This window comes from Papaver somniferum, chromosome 8, assembly GCF_003573695.1.
Source record: "Papaver somniferum cultivar HN1 chromosome 8, ASM357369v1, whole genome shotgun sequence".
Classification (NCBI taxonomy): domain Eukaryota; kingdom Viridiplantae; phylum Streptophyta; class Magnoliopsida; order Ranunculales; family Papaveraceae; genus Papaver; species Papaver somniferum.
The window spans coordinates 119,625,465-119,639,586 of NC_039365.1; the positions used below are offsets into that span (position 1 = coordinate 119,625,465).

Sequence of the window (14,122 nt, forward strand, 5' to 3'; positions counted from 1 at the left end):
AGCTCATTTAACAATCTCTGACCAAGTGTACACCCTCTCAGAGCATGCATGAACATATGATCCTTAAAGACTCTCAACTGAGCTTTCAACACTCCGCATACTTCATCAATACTTATGTATAGGAATCGATAATGATTGAACGTCTCCTAGAAATATTGCATGCTAGTATAGAGCGTTAACGTCTTCAGGATGTCTCAATGTTTCCTGAATATACAGAATTAATATTCAGAACGAGTATGATGTCTCTACCATCTCATACCTCGATTGTCAAATAAACATAACGCTCCTAGACATATAGCATGCTAGTATAGAGCCATTCATAGATTAATTCTAACGCAACATTTATCAATTGAATTCCTAGAAAATAATCTATTTTATCTCATTACTCTGTTTCATGGCTTATTATTCTCAACTGAATTCCATGGATTAGTAATAGATATTCACTTTCGGGCATTTAGGCCAGCACCGAGTACGCCCCGAGAAAATGGTGCGAGTGTACTTAACAATAATGCACAAACGAGCACCCAAATATGCATAAGGGAGCACCCAAATGCATAAATGAGCATCCAAAAATATGGATGAACGAGGAAACCTATGCAAAACAGGAAAAGGAAAATAATAAAAAAAATATAAAAGAGAAGCGTGCACGGGCCGGGCCCAATGGTCGTCCGGTAATGCCGACGTGGCCGGTCCCACGCCTACCCTTTTATTTTTTATCTTATTTTATTATTTTCCTCATCTCATGAAAACTCCCTTGTTTGAGAAAAGTTCCTCGTTTGAGCAAAACTCTTAGTTTCTCCATATTTCCTCACACGATGAAAAATAATAATATAAAACGGTCTGCGACTTATAACCCCAAAGATGTCACTATCCATCCATAAAAACCCCATCAAAACAAAAGTGACACAAAAAACCCATCAAAACAAAAGTAACACAAAAACCCCATCAAAACAAAAGTAACACAAAAACCCCAAAGAATTTGATGAAACCAATTTTGGTTTCATCATAAAATTTGATGAAACCAATTTTGAAATTTGGGGTTTTGTATCACTTTTTAAAAATTTGGGGGTTTTGCATCAATTTTGTTTAAGATGGAGTTTTGATGGATCCCAACATTTGAATGAGGTTTTTATACCACAAGTTTGGTCACTTTGGGTTTTTATGACTAGTTCTGAATATAAATTAGGGAAGAGCGTCACGGGACCGGGCACACTGGCCGGCCGTCCATGCCTTGGCCGTGGCCGGTCCCACGCCTCTCCAATTTCTTATTTTATTATTTCTTCTCTCGTCTCATGGAACTCCTTTGTTTGAGGAAAAACTTAATTTTTCCATATTTCTCCAATATTGCTCAAACTACCAAAAAAGCCAAAAGTCAAAATGGTCACATGACTGTCCGGACTTCTCACGACAAATATTAAAATATCATTATTTTAATATTCTTAAAATATTGGTCGCACGAGCAAAGTCGTACTTTATCATTCAAGCAAAATCGAGAGTTTCAGTCAAGATCAAGCTCTTCTGAAAATCCAATTTATTGCTCGAACGCACAACAGAAATGTCAGAATTCACAGAATTAAGCCATGAGTAACATAGTAACACGGGAACGCTACCTTGATCGACCAAGGTCGGTTATTTGGATTGCAGAAGCCGGTTCCACACCTTTTATGATTTGACCTAATTAATCTTCTACAGTTCATAATAGGTTCAAACTCTTTGGAAATAACTTGGAATTTGATCGATCGACCATCATCTGGTCCCACGACCACCAAGGTCCGGTTTTATACCCCTTGGTCGGTCCCTCCTCTCTCCATAATTAGGTTTTATTACTTAATGCTCAGACGAGCACTATTTTAATAGTGATTAAACAAGTATTTTATAATCATCTTTTCACCAACTGGTCTAGAAAGAACTTTGGTGCATGCTCATTCGAGCACCTGGGTACTACATGGTTGTCCTACCATCCCATATAGCCGGTCTCTATCTCAATCATGGTTGATTTTCAGTAAATCATCCATTGACCAACGATCGATCAAAATTAGGGTTTCAAACCAAATGCTCTGCAAAGCATAATTCTAAACAAGTTCAAACACCAATAATTTTATGTTCATCCAGCAATCAACATTTTAATTAATTATATGATAATCGGTTCGGCTGCTAGTATTTTTAATTACTCCCTCTGTCCTTTTTTATATGTCCTAATTTCTACTTTGGTTTGTCCCTTTTTATCTGTCCGCTCTGTTTATAGACATACTTTTCCCTTAAACTATCAAATACACCATTTATTTTTAATAATCAGAAAATCATTTTTAATATCAAAATCTTAAACAATATCACCATATATAAGGAAAAAAACTTACTCAATATCTTTATATTAATTTTCATCCCGTTTTTAAACAAAAAAAATAAATGGATAGTTATAAAATTCCTAATAAAACTTCTACTATTTCTTACATAACCTTTTCATATGTGTTAATCTTTCCATCTCTTTTTTTTGAAACACCGTGGAAGAACATAAGCTAGATTATCTAGTTTCTCTAGCTAGGACATATTACGATCTCATGAATTAGTTGAGTTCGTCTATGGAAAGAAGAAACGAGCAAATTCAACATTCGTGGATGATTGATTAGGGGTACTGGTTAACATGGATATATACATGGGAAAGGATCAAAAAACTTTATGAGAAAATCTCAAATTTCCATAGTCGAGTATATCAAAAGAGGAAATAATCTACATTTTCAATTTTCAATTTTTTTCCCTCTCAAATAAAAATTCCTAAGACTCTAAAGTTTTAGTGCGGGAAACCAAAATCAAATGGAGGAAAAAATACTTCTTAAATTGTGGATTCCATAATAAAAGAAATATAAATTTTCTTTTATTTTCTTAAAATATTTCCTAAAACAATAATATTATCAAATTTGAGCTAATAATTTAGTTTTGGTAATAATACAACAGTTTTGGTAATAATACAACATAAATAGGCTAGTCAAGGGCTAGTCATGATATTTTATACAATTTCCTTAATATCTTGACAAAGTCAAAGCGGACTCTTAATTTAGGACGGAGGGAGTAATATTTTATTTGGTCCCGCTACCAAAAATTCATTAATCGAGCAATATTTTCCTAAAATAGCAATATTTGCTTTACTCATCTATCAACACTAAATTGCTTAAGTTAGCAAAATACACGAGCAACCGGGTTCAAAACTTGTTTCTAACAATATTGATTCAACTATCAATATTTAATTGCTCGACCGAGCAATATCCCTTATGTTGATTCAACTATCAACATTCGAGAATTCCACTGGTCCACTATTAATATTTTGTTGGTCCATCAACCAATATTTGGTTCATCGCTCGACCATTATAGTCTTTCTTCGTCATTCGACAACTCATGACGCAGACACATGCCCAACAAAATTTTCTATCAACAAGTGCATGGTTGAGCAATCCCATTGGACGCTCATCGGTTCAAGTTATCAAAACATCATTATTACCTCAACAGGTAAAATGATATATCAAAATTCATCAAGACTCAACGTCTTTCCATTATTCTGTCTCAGCGGACACCTTATTCTCAATCCATGAGTCTCAAAGCATACCACATTCGTTTATTATGTTCAACTCATCAAGGCTAAGACTTATGTCTAGTCAAGTCAACAATTGACCAATTAAATACACATCTTCCTTGCAGACTCCACATTCATGAGACATCAATCATGTCACATGGGGAATATTCACTAGGGTTTTAGTTTGGCAGCCTACATCATGTGTGTACACCCACGAGAAGAAATGTGAGTAAGTCGTGCAAGCAGTTGAAGGAGTTAGCAAAGTAATGCATGGACAATCAACCAATTCTTCCAAGCACGTGGAACTGATTTGACCACGATTTCCCACTTTCCCATTCTTTATCTTCAACAATTGTCATACTTACTGGGATCAGTGTGTTTAATATTCTTGCAATATAAATAAGTTCCTGGATCCATGATTGAACAACAACAATTTCGATCTACAAGAAATTATTACTCAATCGATCAGAACTTATCTCGCCCAGACTCAACAGTTCACAAACTTGCAGAAACCTTCAACACATACAAAATCCTCGATCACCATTGATCTCACACACTACTCATCTTCCCTCCTACAAAACGACCCTCATCCCTCTTTGTGATCGAATTGACTCTGGAACGGCCATTGTCTTGGTTTAGGCTGGAGTCTTACAGATTGATCTCTCGAACTCAAAGCACACCCGTGCAGTGCATCTGTTTGCAAAAGGTTTAGGCAATTTTCTTGGTCGAGGAGTCTCCGCCCGTACGCTCGAGTATCCACTTTCCTAAAAAACCAGTGAATCGTTTTCACCCATCAACAGATTGGCGACCAGAGTAGGAGATTAATCTCTCGGTTCCAATCCCAATTTTCACAAAAAATGGTTGATCTTAAGCCAGGTTCAGTTACAAATCTAGCAACAGTAGTGGTACTCCAATCACTCCTCCTGTTTCTAACAGCAGCGCTACTGATACTATCCCTCCTCAAACCAACATTGGAAATAACCCTCTCTTTGGCCGATCTCCTGAAGAAATCGGAGAAAATCCACCTACCATAACTGATCTCATGAAGATTCAGGAAATTATCTCCAAGAATCAAATAGAAATTGCTACAACCTAGAAAGAGTTATGCACTTATCTCAAGAATCTCACAGACAAGTTGTCGCTTGAACGAGCTCAACCCGTCAGTCAGAGAAAGGAAAATCCAAGGAAATATCCTCGGTCGTTGATCCTGAAATCTCCCCAATACATATTCTAGAAGATGATAAAGTCCCTAATGTTGCAGACAACCCACCAGCGAAAGAACCATCCAGTTTCATCACTCGTGAAAATTTGGAGCGCCTCTTGGAGAATCGTGGAAAAGATAAGACATCCTCAGTCCATCGTCACCAACCTCCATGCTCTGCTGCCACACAGAGAATTCCTCTTCCGAAGGGTTATACTTCTCTAACATTCACACTCTATGATGGAACGGGCAATACTCGAGAAAATGTTTCTCGATTCCTAGAATTATTGGGCGAACATGAACACAACCATGTGGAGGAACCACGAGATATTCGAGGCAGCAGCAGACGCGTGATCAGTAAGCAATACAACCTTCAACCTTCCACGAATGTTGTTGCAGAAGGGAGCAAGAGAAAAGCCGAGACACAACAGCATAAGAATGCTTCTCCAACATCCCAGGCTCCTCCAAAAGCATTAAGGAAGGACAACCAAACTCGAAATGCACAAGCACCGACTCAGCGTCAAAAAACGATCAGGTAGACCCAGAATTTCCTTTTCCCATTGAAGAGGTGATTGAGTTATGCCTAAAAAGGATTCACCTTCTGGAAGAAGAACTTGACAATTTTAAGGCAAAATTAAGCTCCCAACAAGTTTGCTTCAAGGAAAAAGAAAATACTCTTCTTTCCAATGTAAAGCATTTAGAGGAAATACTTACCTCTTTTATTGATAAAAATAAATCATTAGAAGAAGAAATCGCTATGTTAATAAAAGCTAATGAGAGCACAAACAACTTATCCGCTTTGTTGGAAATAGAAAAAAGTCATGCGGATACACGTGGCTTGGGTTATGGAGCTTGCAATACCTTAGTTCATAACAAAGAGATAAAGTTTTTCAAGTCCTTTTGTACACAAACAGAGGTCTCTGAAGTCAATAATACTCATTGTTGCTTTGAAGAAACTAATAGTGACAAACCAACGGTTGATGATCCATAAAATCAGGAACTAAAGAAAAAGGCTTTTACAAAAGGGAAGAGATCAAAACGTCCAAAGGTGCAGAAAAGGAAAGGAGCATGCCAAGAATATCCACAAAAAAGTAACAAAAAAAATTATAATTCTTTCAATTCTAAACATTGTTATTATTATGGTAATAAAGATCATCTACGAAGAAAATGCAAGATTCGCAGGATGCGAAATGCTCTTCCTTTTGTGTCAAAAGAAATGGGAAAATCTTCTTTCTATATAAAGAACTTTGATCCCTGTCTCACAAAAAACTGACAAAGGAACTATTATGATAATCCATGGTCTGTTCAGCATGCTCTAAAGTCATTTAAAAAGGGATACAAAAAAAAAATGACTTTAAAGGAGAAAGATCTGCTTTGCGTCCCTTAAAAGGCACAATTTCGGAAACAATTCCTGAATATGATGATGGTCCATATCTCAAGAAATGGAAGAGGAAAAACCGTCAAAAATAATGTACTGTTATAAGAACAAATCTCTTTTCACCCAAACATTGTCTTGTGTTCTATTTGATTCAATCTTTTACCAGATTATTTTATCTTCTCCAATAAAATTCTGGCTAAAATCGCTCTTATCGAGATTTCGATCTCCTCCGACAACATCATCCAAAATCGAAAACCCCTCCTACCTTTTTCTTCTATCTTGATACCACTCAATTTACAAGGATTTTCTTTTTAGATTTCCAATTTCGTTAGTGAGTCAAAGGTCGATCCAATTCGTGGACACTCTTACTATTGTACTTGTATCATGTTGTTGAAGATGCGGCTTCTTTGCCCTGCATAAATTGGACGAATAATCCTTGGAATCTATAAAATAATGATTTTTCCGACCGGTCATCAACAAAATCCCTATTTGCGGGATTGTACATAACTATTATATGGCAAAAGTACATATACCATTTGAAAATAGCAATTTTGGTACATATACATACACTAGGCCAATAACTATCCTATTTTGAGTGGATGATGAAAAACTGGGATTATACCTAGAATTTAGGCGATGTTATGATGAACTGTGCTTGTGTTTTGGATGGTTAGGCGATGTTATAAACTGTGCTTGTGTTTTGGATGTGTTCTGTACCGGACGCGCATTTTTATACAACTCCATAATTTTGGCTGTGGATGCTCCATAAGCTTTTGATTATTTTTTTTGTGGTAATTATATAATTGCCCCTCCTTTTCATGGACTTCATAAATACCCTTATGACATAACAAATATACCCCTCCCTCTATATAAGCCCACCAAGAATCCATTAACGTTATTATTCTTTCCATATTTACCCTTTTTCTTCTAACTTGCGATTGATTCACTTTCTCTTTCACTTCTTCTTTCTCTCATGTTCTTTCAACCAACAACAGCACCACTGCAACCACCGCCACCAGCTCCGCCGCTGCCACCACCACCAGCTCCTTCGCTTCAATCTTATTTTCATGCTTTCTGCACAACCCCTACTCTAGCATCATCACCAGAAGTTGATCCTTCTTTTTCCTTTTCTTCATCTTCTACTACCACATTTGTCGTCGCCAACTGATTCAGGATTTAATCCACAATTATCAGCAACCGATGAGACCCCCTCTTCATCTACTTCTTCGTCTAAATGTTAATTTTTTAAATCAGATTCAACGAGATCGAGATGAATTTTAGGTTTACATTTCTGGTAATATTGTAGTTAACTTTTTCGGATTATTGAATGGAAAGAAGTAACTATGATGATAGCGATGGTGGTTCTGGCAGCGACGACGGTGGTGGAGGAGGTATGGCATTTGTTTTTAGGTTTCAGAGATTTTTCAAAATTGATTTCGTGTTTGTATATGATTTGATTTAGATTGAATCTGTGTTTTATCTCAATTTGATTGATCTCGAGAGTATTGGATGATATTTAGGTTTTAGGTTTTGATTTCTGGTATTTTTAAAGTTGATGATGGTGGTGGTGTTGTCGGATGGAGGAGGTATGATTTGTTGTTGTATTCTACGTATCCAAATTCAACTTACATCAATAATTATTGTGGTTGCGGTGATAGTGTGGTAGAGATGGGTGTGATTTTGGTTGTTGGGAGATGGTGGTGGTGGTGATACTTCTTACTGGTTGTGCTGGAGGATATCAAATCTCAATTAGGAAATTTATCCAAATGATTTTTCTAACTGGATTCACAATCTACTGTTATGTTAGTTGATGATGATGGTTGTGGTGGTGGCAGTGGTGCCAACTGAAGTAGACTTCTCTTTATTTGGTGTTGTACTGGTGGTAGTGGAAGTTGTTATAGTGGTTGTGGTGGTGATTGTGGTGGTGGTGAAGCTCGAATGAAAGAATGATAGAAATGGTAGTCAACAACTAATATTTGTGTATCAACAATAGAAATTGATCTTAGTGTAAGGAGTCAACAGAAATTGACCTTAGTTTAGGGAGACAACAACCAATGTTTGTGTATCAACAATAGAAAAATGGAATCAACAACCAATATTTGTGTATCAATAATAGAAATTGATCTTATTGTAAGGACTCAACAACAAATATTTGTGCATCAACAATAGAAATTGACTTTAGTTTAGGGAGTCAACAACCAATGTTTGTGTATCAACAATGGAAAAATGGAATCAACAAAACATTTGTGTATCAACAATAGAAATTGATCTTAGTGTAAGGAGTCAACAACAAATATTTGTGTATCAACAATAGAAATTGACCTTAGTTTAGGGAGTCAACAACCAATGTTTGTGTATCAACAATAGAAAAATGGAATCAACAACCAAACTTGACAAATATTTTTGAACTTTTGATTTTTTGGATCAACTTCAGTTGTTGACACCTAATATTGATGGGGGCGGTGGCGGCGGCAACAACAACAATGGTGGTGGTGTGTGGCGATGGTGAAATACTATTGGTGGTTGTATTTAGTAAGTGGTGGTGGTGGCGGCGGCGCTGCTGGTGGTGGTGAAACGGTGCTGCTAGTGGATGTGAAATAATAGAAAAATCTATTTTTAATGGATAAGATTTATAAATGGAAAATAATATTGTAAGTGATGGTTTTTAGGTAATCTATTTTTTAATGGATAAGGTATTTAAATGATAGAGACATTTATATTGTTGTATAATGGTATATTTATTGGGTGGGTATTTAATAAGTTTACCCTTTTTTTTTCCTTCAGATCCTTTGGAAATGTACAAATGTAAGATCAAGTTAAAACTGATCAGGGGGAACAGCCTCAAAAAGTGCATCTTAATATTTGGGATTGCTTATTTTCATGTATAAAAACATTTTATTACGATTTGAATTCCAAATCCGTATTCCTCCATAATAACAGTCACCCACCACTGTTACTGTTACTATCCAGCAACAAACAAGAAAAAAGTATCGAAAAGAAAATCATCTACCCGTATTCCTGTTACTATCCAGCTAGAAGATGTCTAAGCAGTTGTTTCTCAAGCAAGCTAGTATCTTCTCAAGCAAGCATCTGAAACATATGCAGATTAAGAAAGAAAAAAGATACCATGCTCCCACCTGAAGGCCAGTTTTGAACTATGAAATTCTAAAAGTAATCTGATACTGTCACGTGTTCATACATATCCTACGTTGCCATTCCATCTCTATCTATTCTCTCGCTCACTAAAAAATGAAAACACTAGACAAAACCAATGGAATTGATTTAGCATCGGCATCTATCATTGAGGATTCAAAATATACTGTGCACAATGTACTGCTTTTTTCACATGTTAAATCTCTGGGGCACATTATCAAAGTCGTCCATTTCAAATCTCTGATTACGATGTCTCTCAGCCTGAAATGCCCAGCACCATCTATCAGTTATTCTCATTCAGTTCAAATGAAAAGAAAATAGAAAATGATGGATTAATAAACCATAGTACATACCTTTCCTAGGTAAGCAGGGTCACATGATATAACTTCATGCACAGAATTCAGCTTCTTTGACAACAATATAATCCTGAAATCAAGTCCCAAAAACACATCAGCACAACCAGTACTAACTAATGATTTTTCAAGTCCAATATGACCTAACATACGGTGTGGTAACTATTGCTACTTTTCTTTGCAACAACTTAAAGCAGGGCAGACCTCTGAATTGAGGTATCAATACTCTCAATCATCTCACAACTTTTATATTGTTCTGGATCCTCAAGGAAGCTGACCATTCCATCCTTCTGGTTTATGGTTGCAAATATCTCACCATCTTCAATCTAAGAAAATCATACACACGCTTATATATAAACAACTAGCATTCAAATTGCTGTTAAAGATAATGTTGCAACTGTGTACATACAAAACAGTATATTACCTAAGAAAATCATACACACGCTTATATATAAACAACTAGCATTCAAATTGCTGTTAAAGATAATGTTGCAACTGTGTACATACAAAACAGTATATTACCATTTGAAGAACACGCATCTCAGCTTCCTTTGGTGTATTCAGCTGGACAGTGTTGGCTATGTCTTGAACAGACAGAGTTAGATATGTCTGAGTCAGCCTCTGGATGTTACGCTTGTACAGAGACGTTACAACCTGATTCACCAGTCCAAGATTGGTGTCCTGCAAAAAAGGTCCAGAAAGTTGTCAGACTACTTGAAAACTAAAGGAGCTCATTGTATTTGTTTAAATATAAAAATTCCCTGTTCAGACTTGTGAATAATAAAGATGAAGAGATCGAAACTCACAGATTCAAACTTCTCCCTATGTGTTGCCACACAACTCTCTAACTCGGCAATTTTCCCAGTGCCATAACTGGTTGCCAAATCAAGGTAAGGCTGCAAAAGAACGCGCTAGGGAAATTATTCACACAGAAAGTAATGTCATTTCAGAACTGGCCCAAAAGAACTGAGGAAGTAACATCATATGCGCACATCAATCCCGACATACTTGATCAAGTGAGGCAAGAACAAAGAACTTGACAAGGGTCCCTCAGAAAACCAGTGAAAATCATACTGGACAAGCTCAAGTTATGAAAATTACCTGACTGAAGTGTTTTAGACTCCTCTGCGCAGCTGAAGAAGCATACTTGGGGAAAGTAGCAGAAAACTGTCACACAAAGTTCTTATGCTTAATAAACCATAAAACATTCTCAAGTCAAACTTCTATATGCGAAGTTTTGGGACTGGTGAAAAATGAAATAAGCGCGAAATAGAAAAAGAAACATCCCCTGAGGGCTACCTCAAATTAATTCTAAAAGCTTGATAGCCATTGGATATCATAGTAAGAAACAAAGCAATTTAACAAGCACTAATCAATCATCAGAAAGCTTGATAGCCATTGGATATCATACTAAGAAACAAAGCAATTTAACGAGCACTAATCAATCCTCAGACAGAAGGTGTTCAGTTCAGTTCTGTAATCTAGCCAAGCAGTTCTCTATGTGAGTTTAAGAACGCAAGAATCAAGGAAGAGTGACCAGTGAATTCCTATTTTATCATCATATGCAGAATTTGAGCAAGGAACTCTGTCATAGTAAAGAAAGCGGAAAAAGAATATAAAATCATATAACAGGGTTAAGAACACAATCCGCCATACCTGTCCGTTCTGAATGAGATTAACCAAAATGTACTTTTTGTATGCTTCAACAGCTATACAATTTAGAGATTGCATTGGTGCTGTAACAACCTACAGTAAGAAAGTGTTCAAATGTAAGAAATCATTATTCTCCACAGAAGGTTAATGGACGCAAAGTATATTGCAGTATTTACATACATTGTGTAGGAGTTGGATGGCTCTGCGGAATTGCTTTTGACCAATGCATATCATCCCCCTGTAAATACAACATGCAAATCTACTTCAATACACCATGAAACAAAATTTAAGTCGATATACTATTGGTTTCTCCATAGCATCTGTTTTCAGAAGCTGGAAACAAGAGGCAATCCACCAACAAGTTTAAATTGAAGTGGCCTTTATAAATTATAATAGAGGGTAACAATTTCTTCGTTTACACTTATTTACTGATGCTATGCCAAGCTTCCATTCATCAAAAATATAAACACAGATAACCCAAAAACTCCATATAGAGAAAAGTGCAAACCTTAGAGCAATTCACAATTCAAATATGTAAAAGACAAAAATCGGTTGAGAAAAATCACCCATAATAACAGTAGAGGAAGAGGTTTCTTGGCTGATCAACCTCAAAGATATCGTCCTTCAATATGCTATAACCAGTTTTGTAGCACTTTGCGAGCAAGCAAACAAGAAGAAACTCTGAATGTAAAGCTGTTAAGTGTTCAGAAGAAGGCTGGAGCTTTCGAAGTGCAATTCGTAGGGGAGCTACCCCCATTATCGGCACTTGGCGCCGCACAACTACATCCGTGAAAGTCTTGCAAATGTAAGCAACTGCAAGTAAAACAAGCACAATGTTAATATCATTTTAACTCGTAACCTACAAACAAAACTAAAAAGAAGATACAGTCTCCTTTACTATAAAACAGAAGAACAAGATACAGTTTCAGAAATACATTTTCTAGGTTCCAGTCGTATCTGCTCTGCCACACAAGAATTGATAAACCGAGCAACAGATGGAATAAGCTCAGCTTGCTCTTTTGCTGCTGGAGTTGAAAGATATGCTTCCCTATAAAATAACAAAAACATAAAAAACAATTTAGTGCAACCAATAAACTGCGAAATCAGCTGAATGAGCTTGACGCCAATCATAATTAAGGATTTTCCACAAAATTAACTCATAATTACAACATGAAAAATTTGATTAGTTTTCCAAACAGATCCTAAAAAAAACCCAATGATCCTAACACAACCAATCTAACAAAAATCATTCCTCCACGACGGAAATCATCATACCGGCCCTTCATCCCCGTCCTCCACAACCTGCTCCTGCACCAACTCCAAAGGGGGCCACCTCCACAAGATCATAAACCATCCCAACACCAATTCCACAATATACCCCAGCACTTGCACCACCTTAAACTGCTCAGCTGCCTCCCAGAGGTGGTGCTGGTGCAGGTGGATGACTTGAAGAAATTGGAGGTGGTGCACGTTTTAGCAGGTATAGATTTTGGTGTGGGTCTTGATAGCAGGGGTGGTGATGGCCAATAGAAACTGTCAACCAAAACCCACTTTTCTAACTCTATGATTAACTCAACATCATATTCAATTCTCAAAACCAACGGAACCAAAACCATTCTTACTCCAAGATTAACCTCATCCGCAGGTAATCTCAACTAGGACCAAAAACCCTAATTCCCGAAACAAACATAAAACCCTATATTACACAATAAACCAAACCCCTCTTCTCACAAACCCTAATCCCCAACATCACACAAAACCACTGTACATAACAACTCAATAACAGTATCAAACCACAAAAAAAGAATTCAAACGAAAAAGAAAGAAGAAATACTCACAGTAAGAATAGATAACCAAGAGAATGCTTCTCGGGATCTAGTTGATCCAAAGATTGACCTAACTGAGAAGCCATATTCTGAATAGAATCTTCAGATTGTTTCAATAGGGTATGAAGTTGTGTTGTTTTACCATCTGATAAACCTATTATATTCGCAACTAGGGCTTCAATCGATTCCATTCTAACTTGCTTAGGTCGTTGGTAATAATGATGTTGATCACTTTCGCCTTCTTCGTCTCCTCGTTGTTGATGTTTATGTGATATTTCATCACCAAACAAAACCAGGTTTATTATACTTGTTATCCCGGAACCTCCCCATCCTCGAGACCTAAAAAAGACTGTGTCTGTGTGGTTGGTTCGTACTGAAAATATTAAAATATTAGACAGGGCCGATTTATTTACTGAGGCGCTGTATTTATATATCCCCACCAAATACAGAATTGACGGAAGGGTAGTTTTAGACCAACTGCAGTGGTGCGATCAAAACCAAAGATCAAAGATCAAAAAAAAGATCAAATTTTGGGTTTAGTCCGTGTTGTCACGTAACGGTGGCGATTAAAATTTGGTCGCGCGTAATTTAAAGATCCGCCCCAAAAAAAATTCATCGGGCGTATCTCAAATGTCCGCCCAATCAATCACCAGGCGGACTTTAAGTTTACGCCTGTCAACAGGCGTACTTTAAGTTTACGCCTCATTTTTTTTTTTTTTTTTTAATTTGAATTTTCATCGGGCGTAATTTAAATCTCCGCCCGTTAACAAGCGTACTTTAAATTTACGCCCAGCAACAAGCGTACTTTAAATTTACGCCCGACTATATTAGGATTTGGTATTTGGTCGCGACCAAATATGGTCTGGAATTTGATTTTTGGCTGGGATTTGATCTTTACTCCGTCCCACTGCGTCACGATCTCATCCCAAATTTTTGGTTATACTCGCCCACTGTGGATGCTCTTATTCCCATATATAAACAAGAAAAAAAAAA

General features: G+C 36.8%; 1 protein-coding gene across 2 annotated transcripts; it reads right to left on the reverse strand.

The window, feature by feature from the left end:
- Positions 1–9,132: 9,132 nt before the first annotated feature.
- On the reverse strand, positions 9,133–13,480 carry LOC113302786 (COP9 signalosome complex subunit 3). 2 transcript variants are annotated; one of them, XM_026551739.1, is made up of 11 exons: positions 13,142–13,480; positions 12,239–12,351; positions 11,870–12,116; positions 11,484–11,541; positions 11,307–11,396; positions 10,752–10,817; positions 10,457–10,546; positions 10,173–10,331; positions 9,855–9,976; positions 9,651–9,723; positions 9,133–9,558 (listed from the first exon to the last, which is right to left on the reverse strand). In XM_026551739.1, the coding sequence occupies exons 1-11, from the start codon at positions 13,318–13,320 to the stop codon at positions 9,487–9,489; spliced, it is 1,269 nt and encodes a 422-aa protein (XP_026407524.1). In that variant the 5' UTR covers positions 13,321–13,480; the 3' UTR covers positions 9,133–9,486. The 2 variants fall into 2 exon arrangements, with proteins under 2 accessions (XP_026407524.1, XP_026407523.1); XM_026551738.1 differs by lacking the exon at positions 9,855–9,976 and having other exon boundaries at positions 13,142–13,460.
- Between the last annotated feature and the right edge of the window lie 642 nt (positions 13,481–14,122).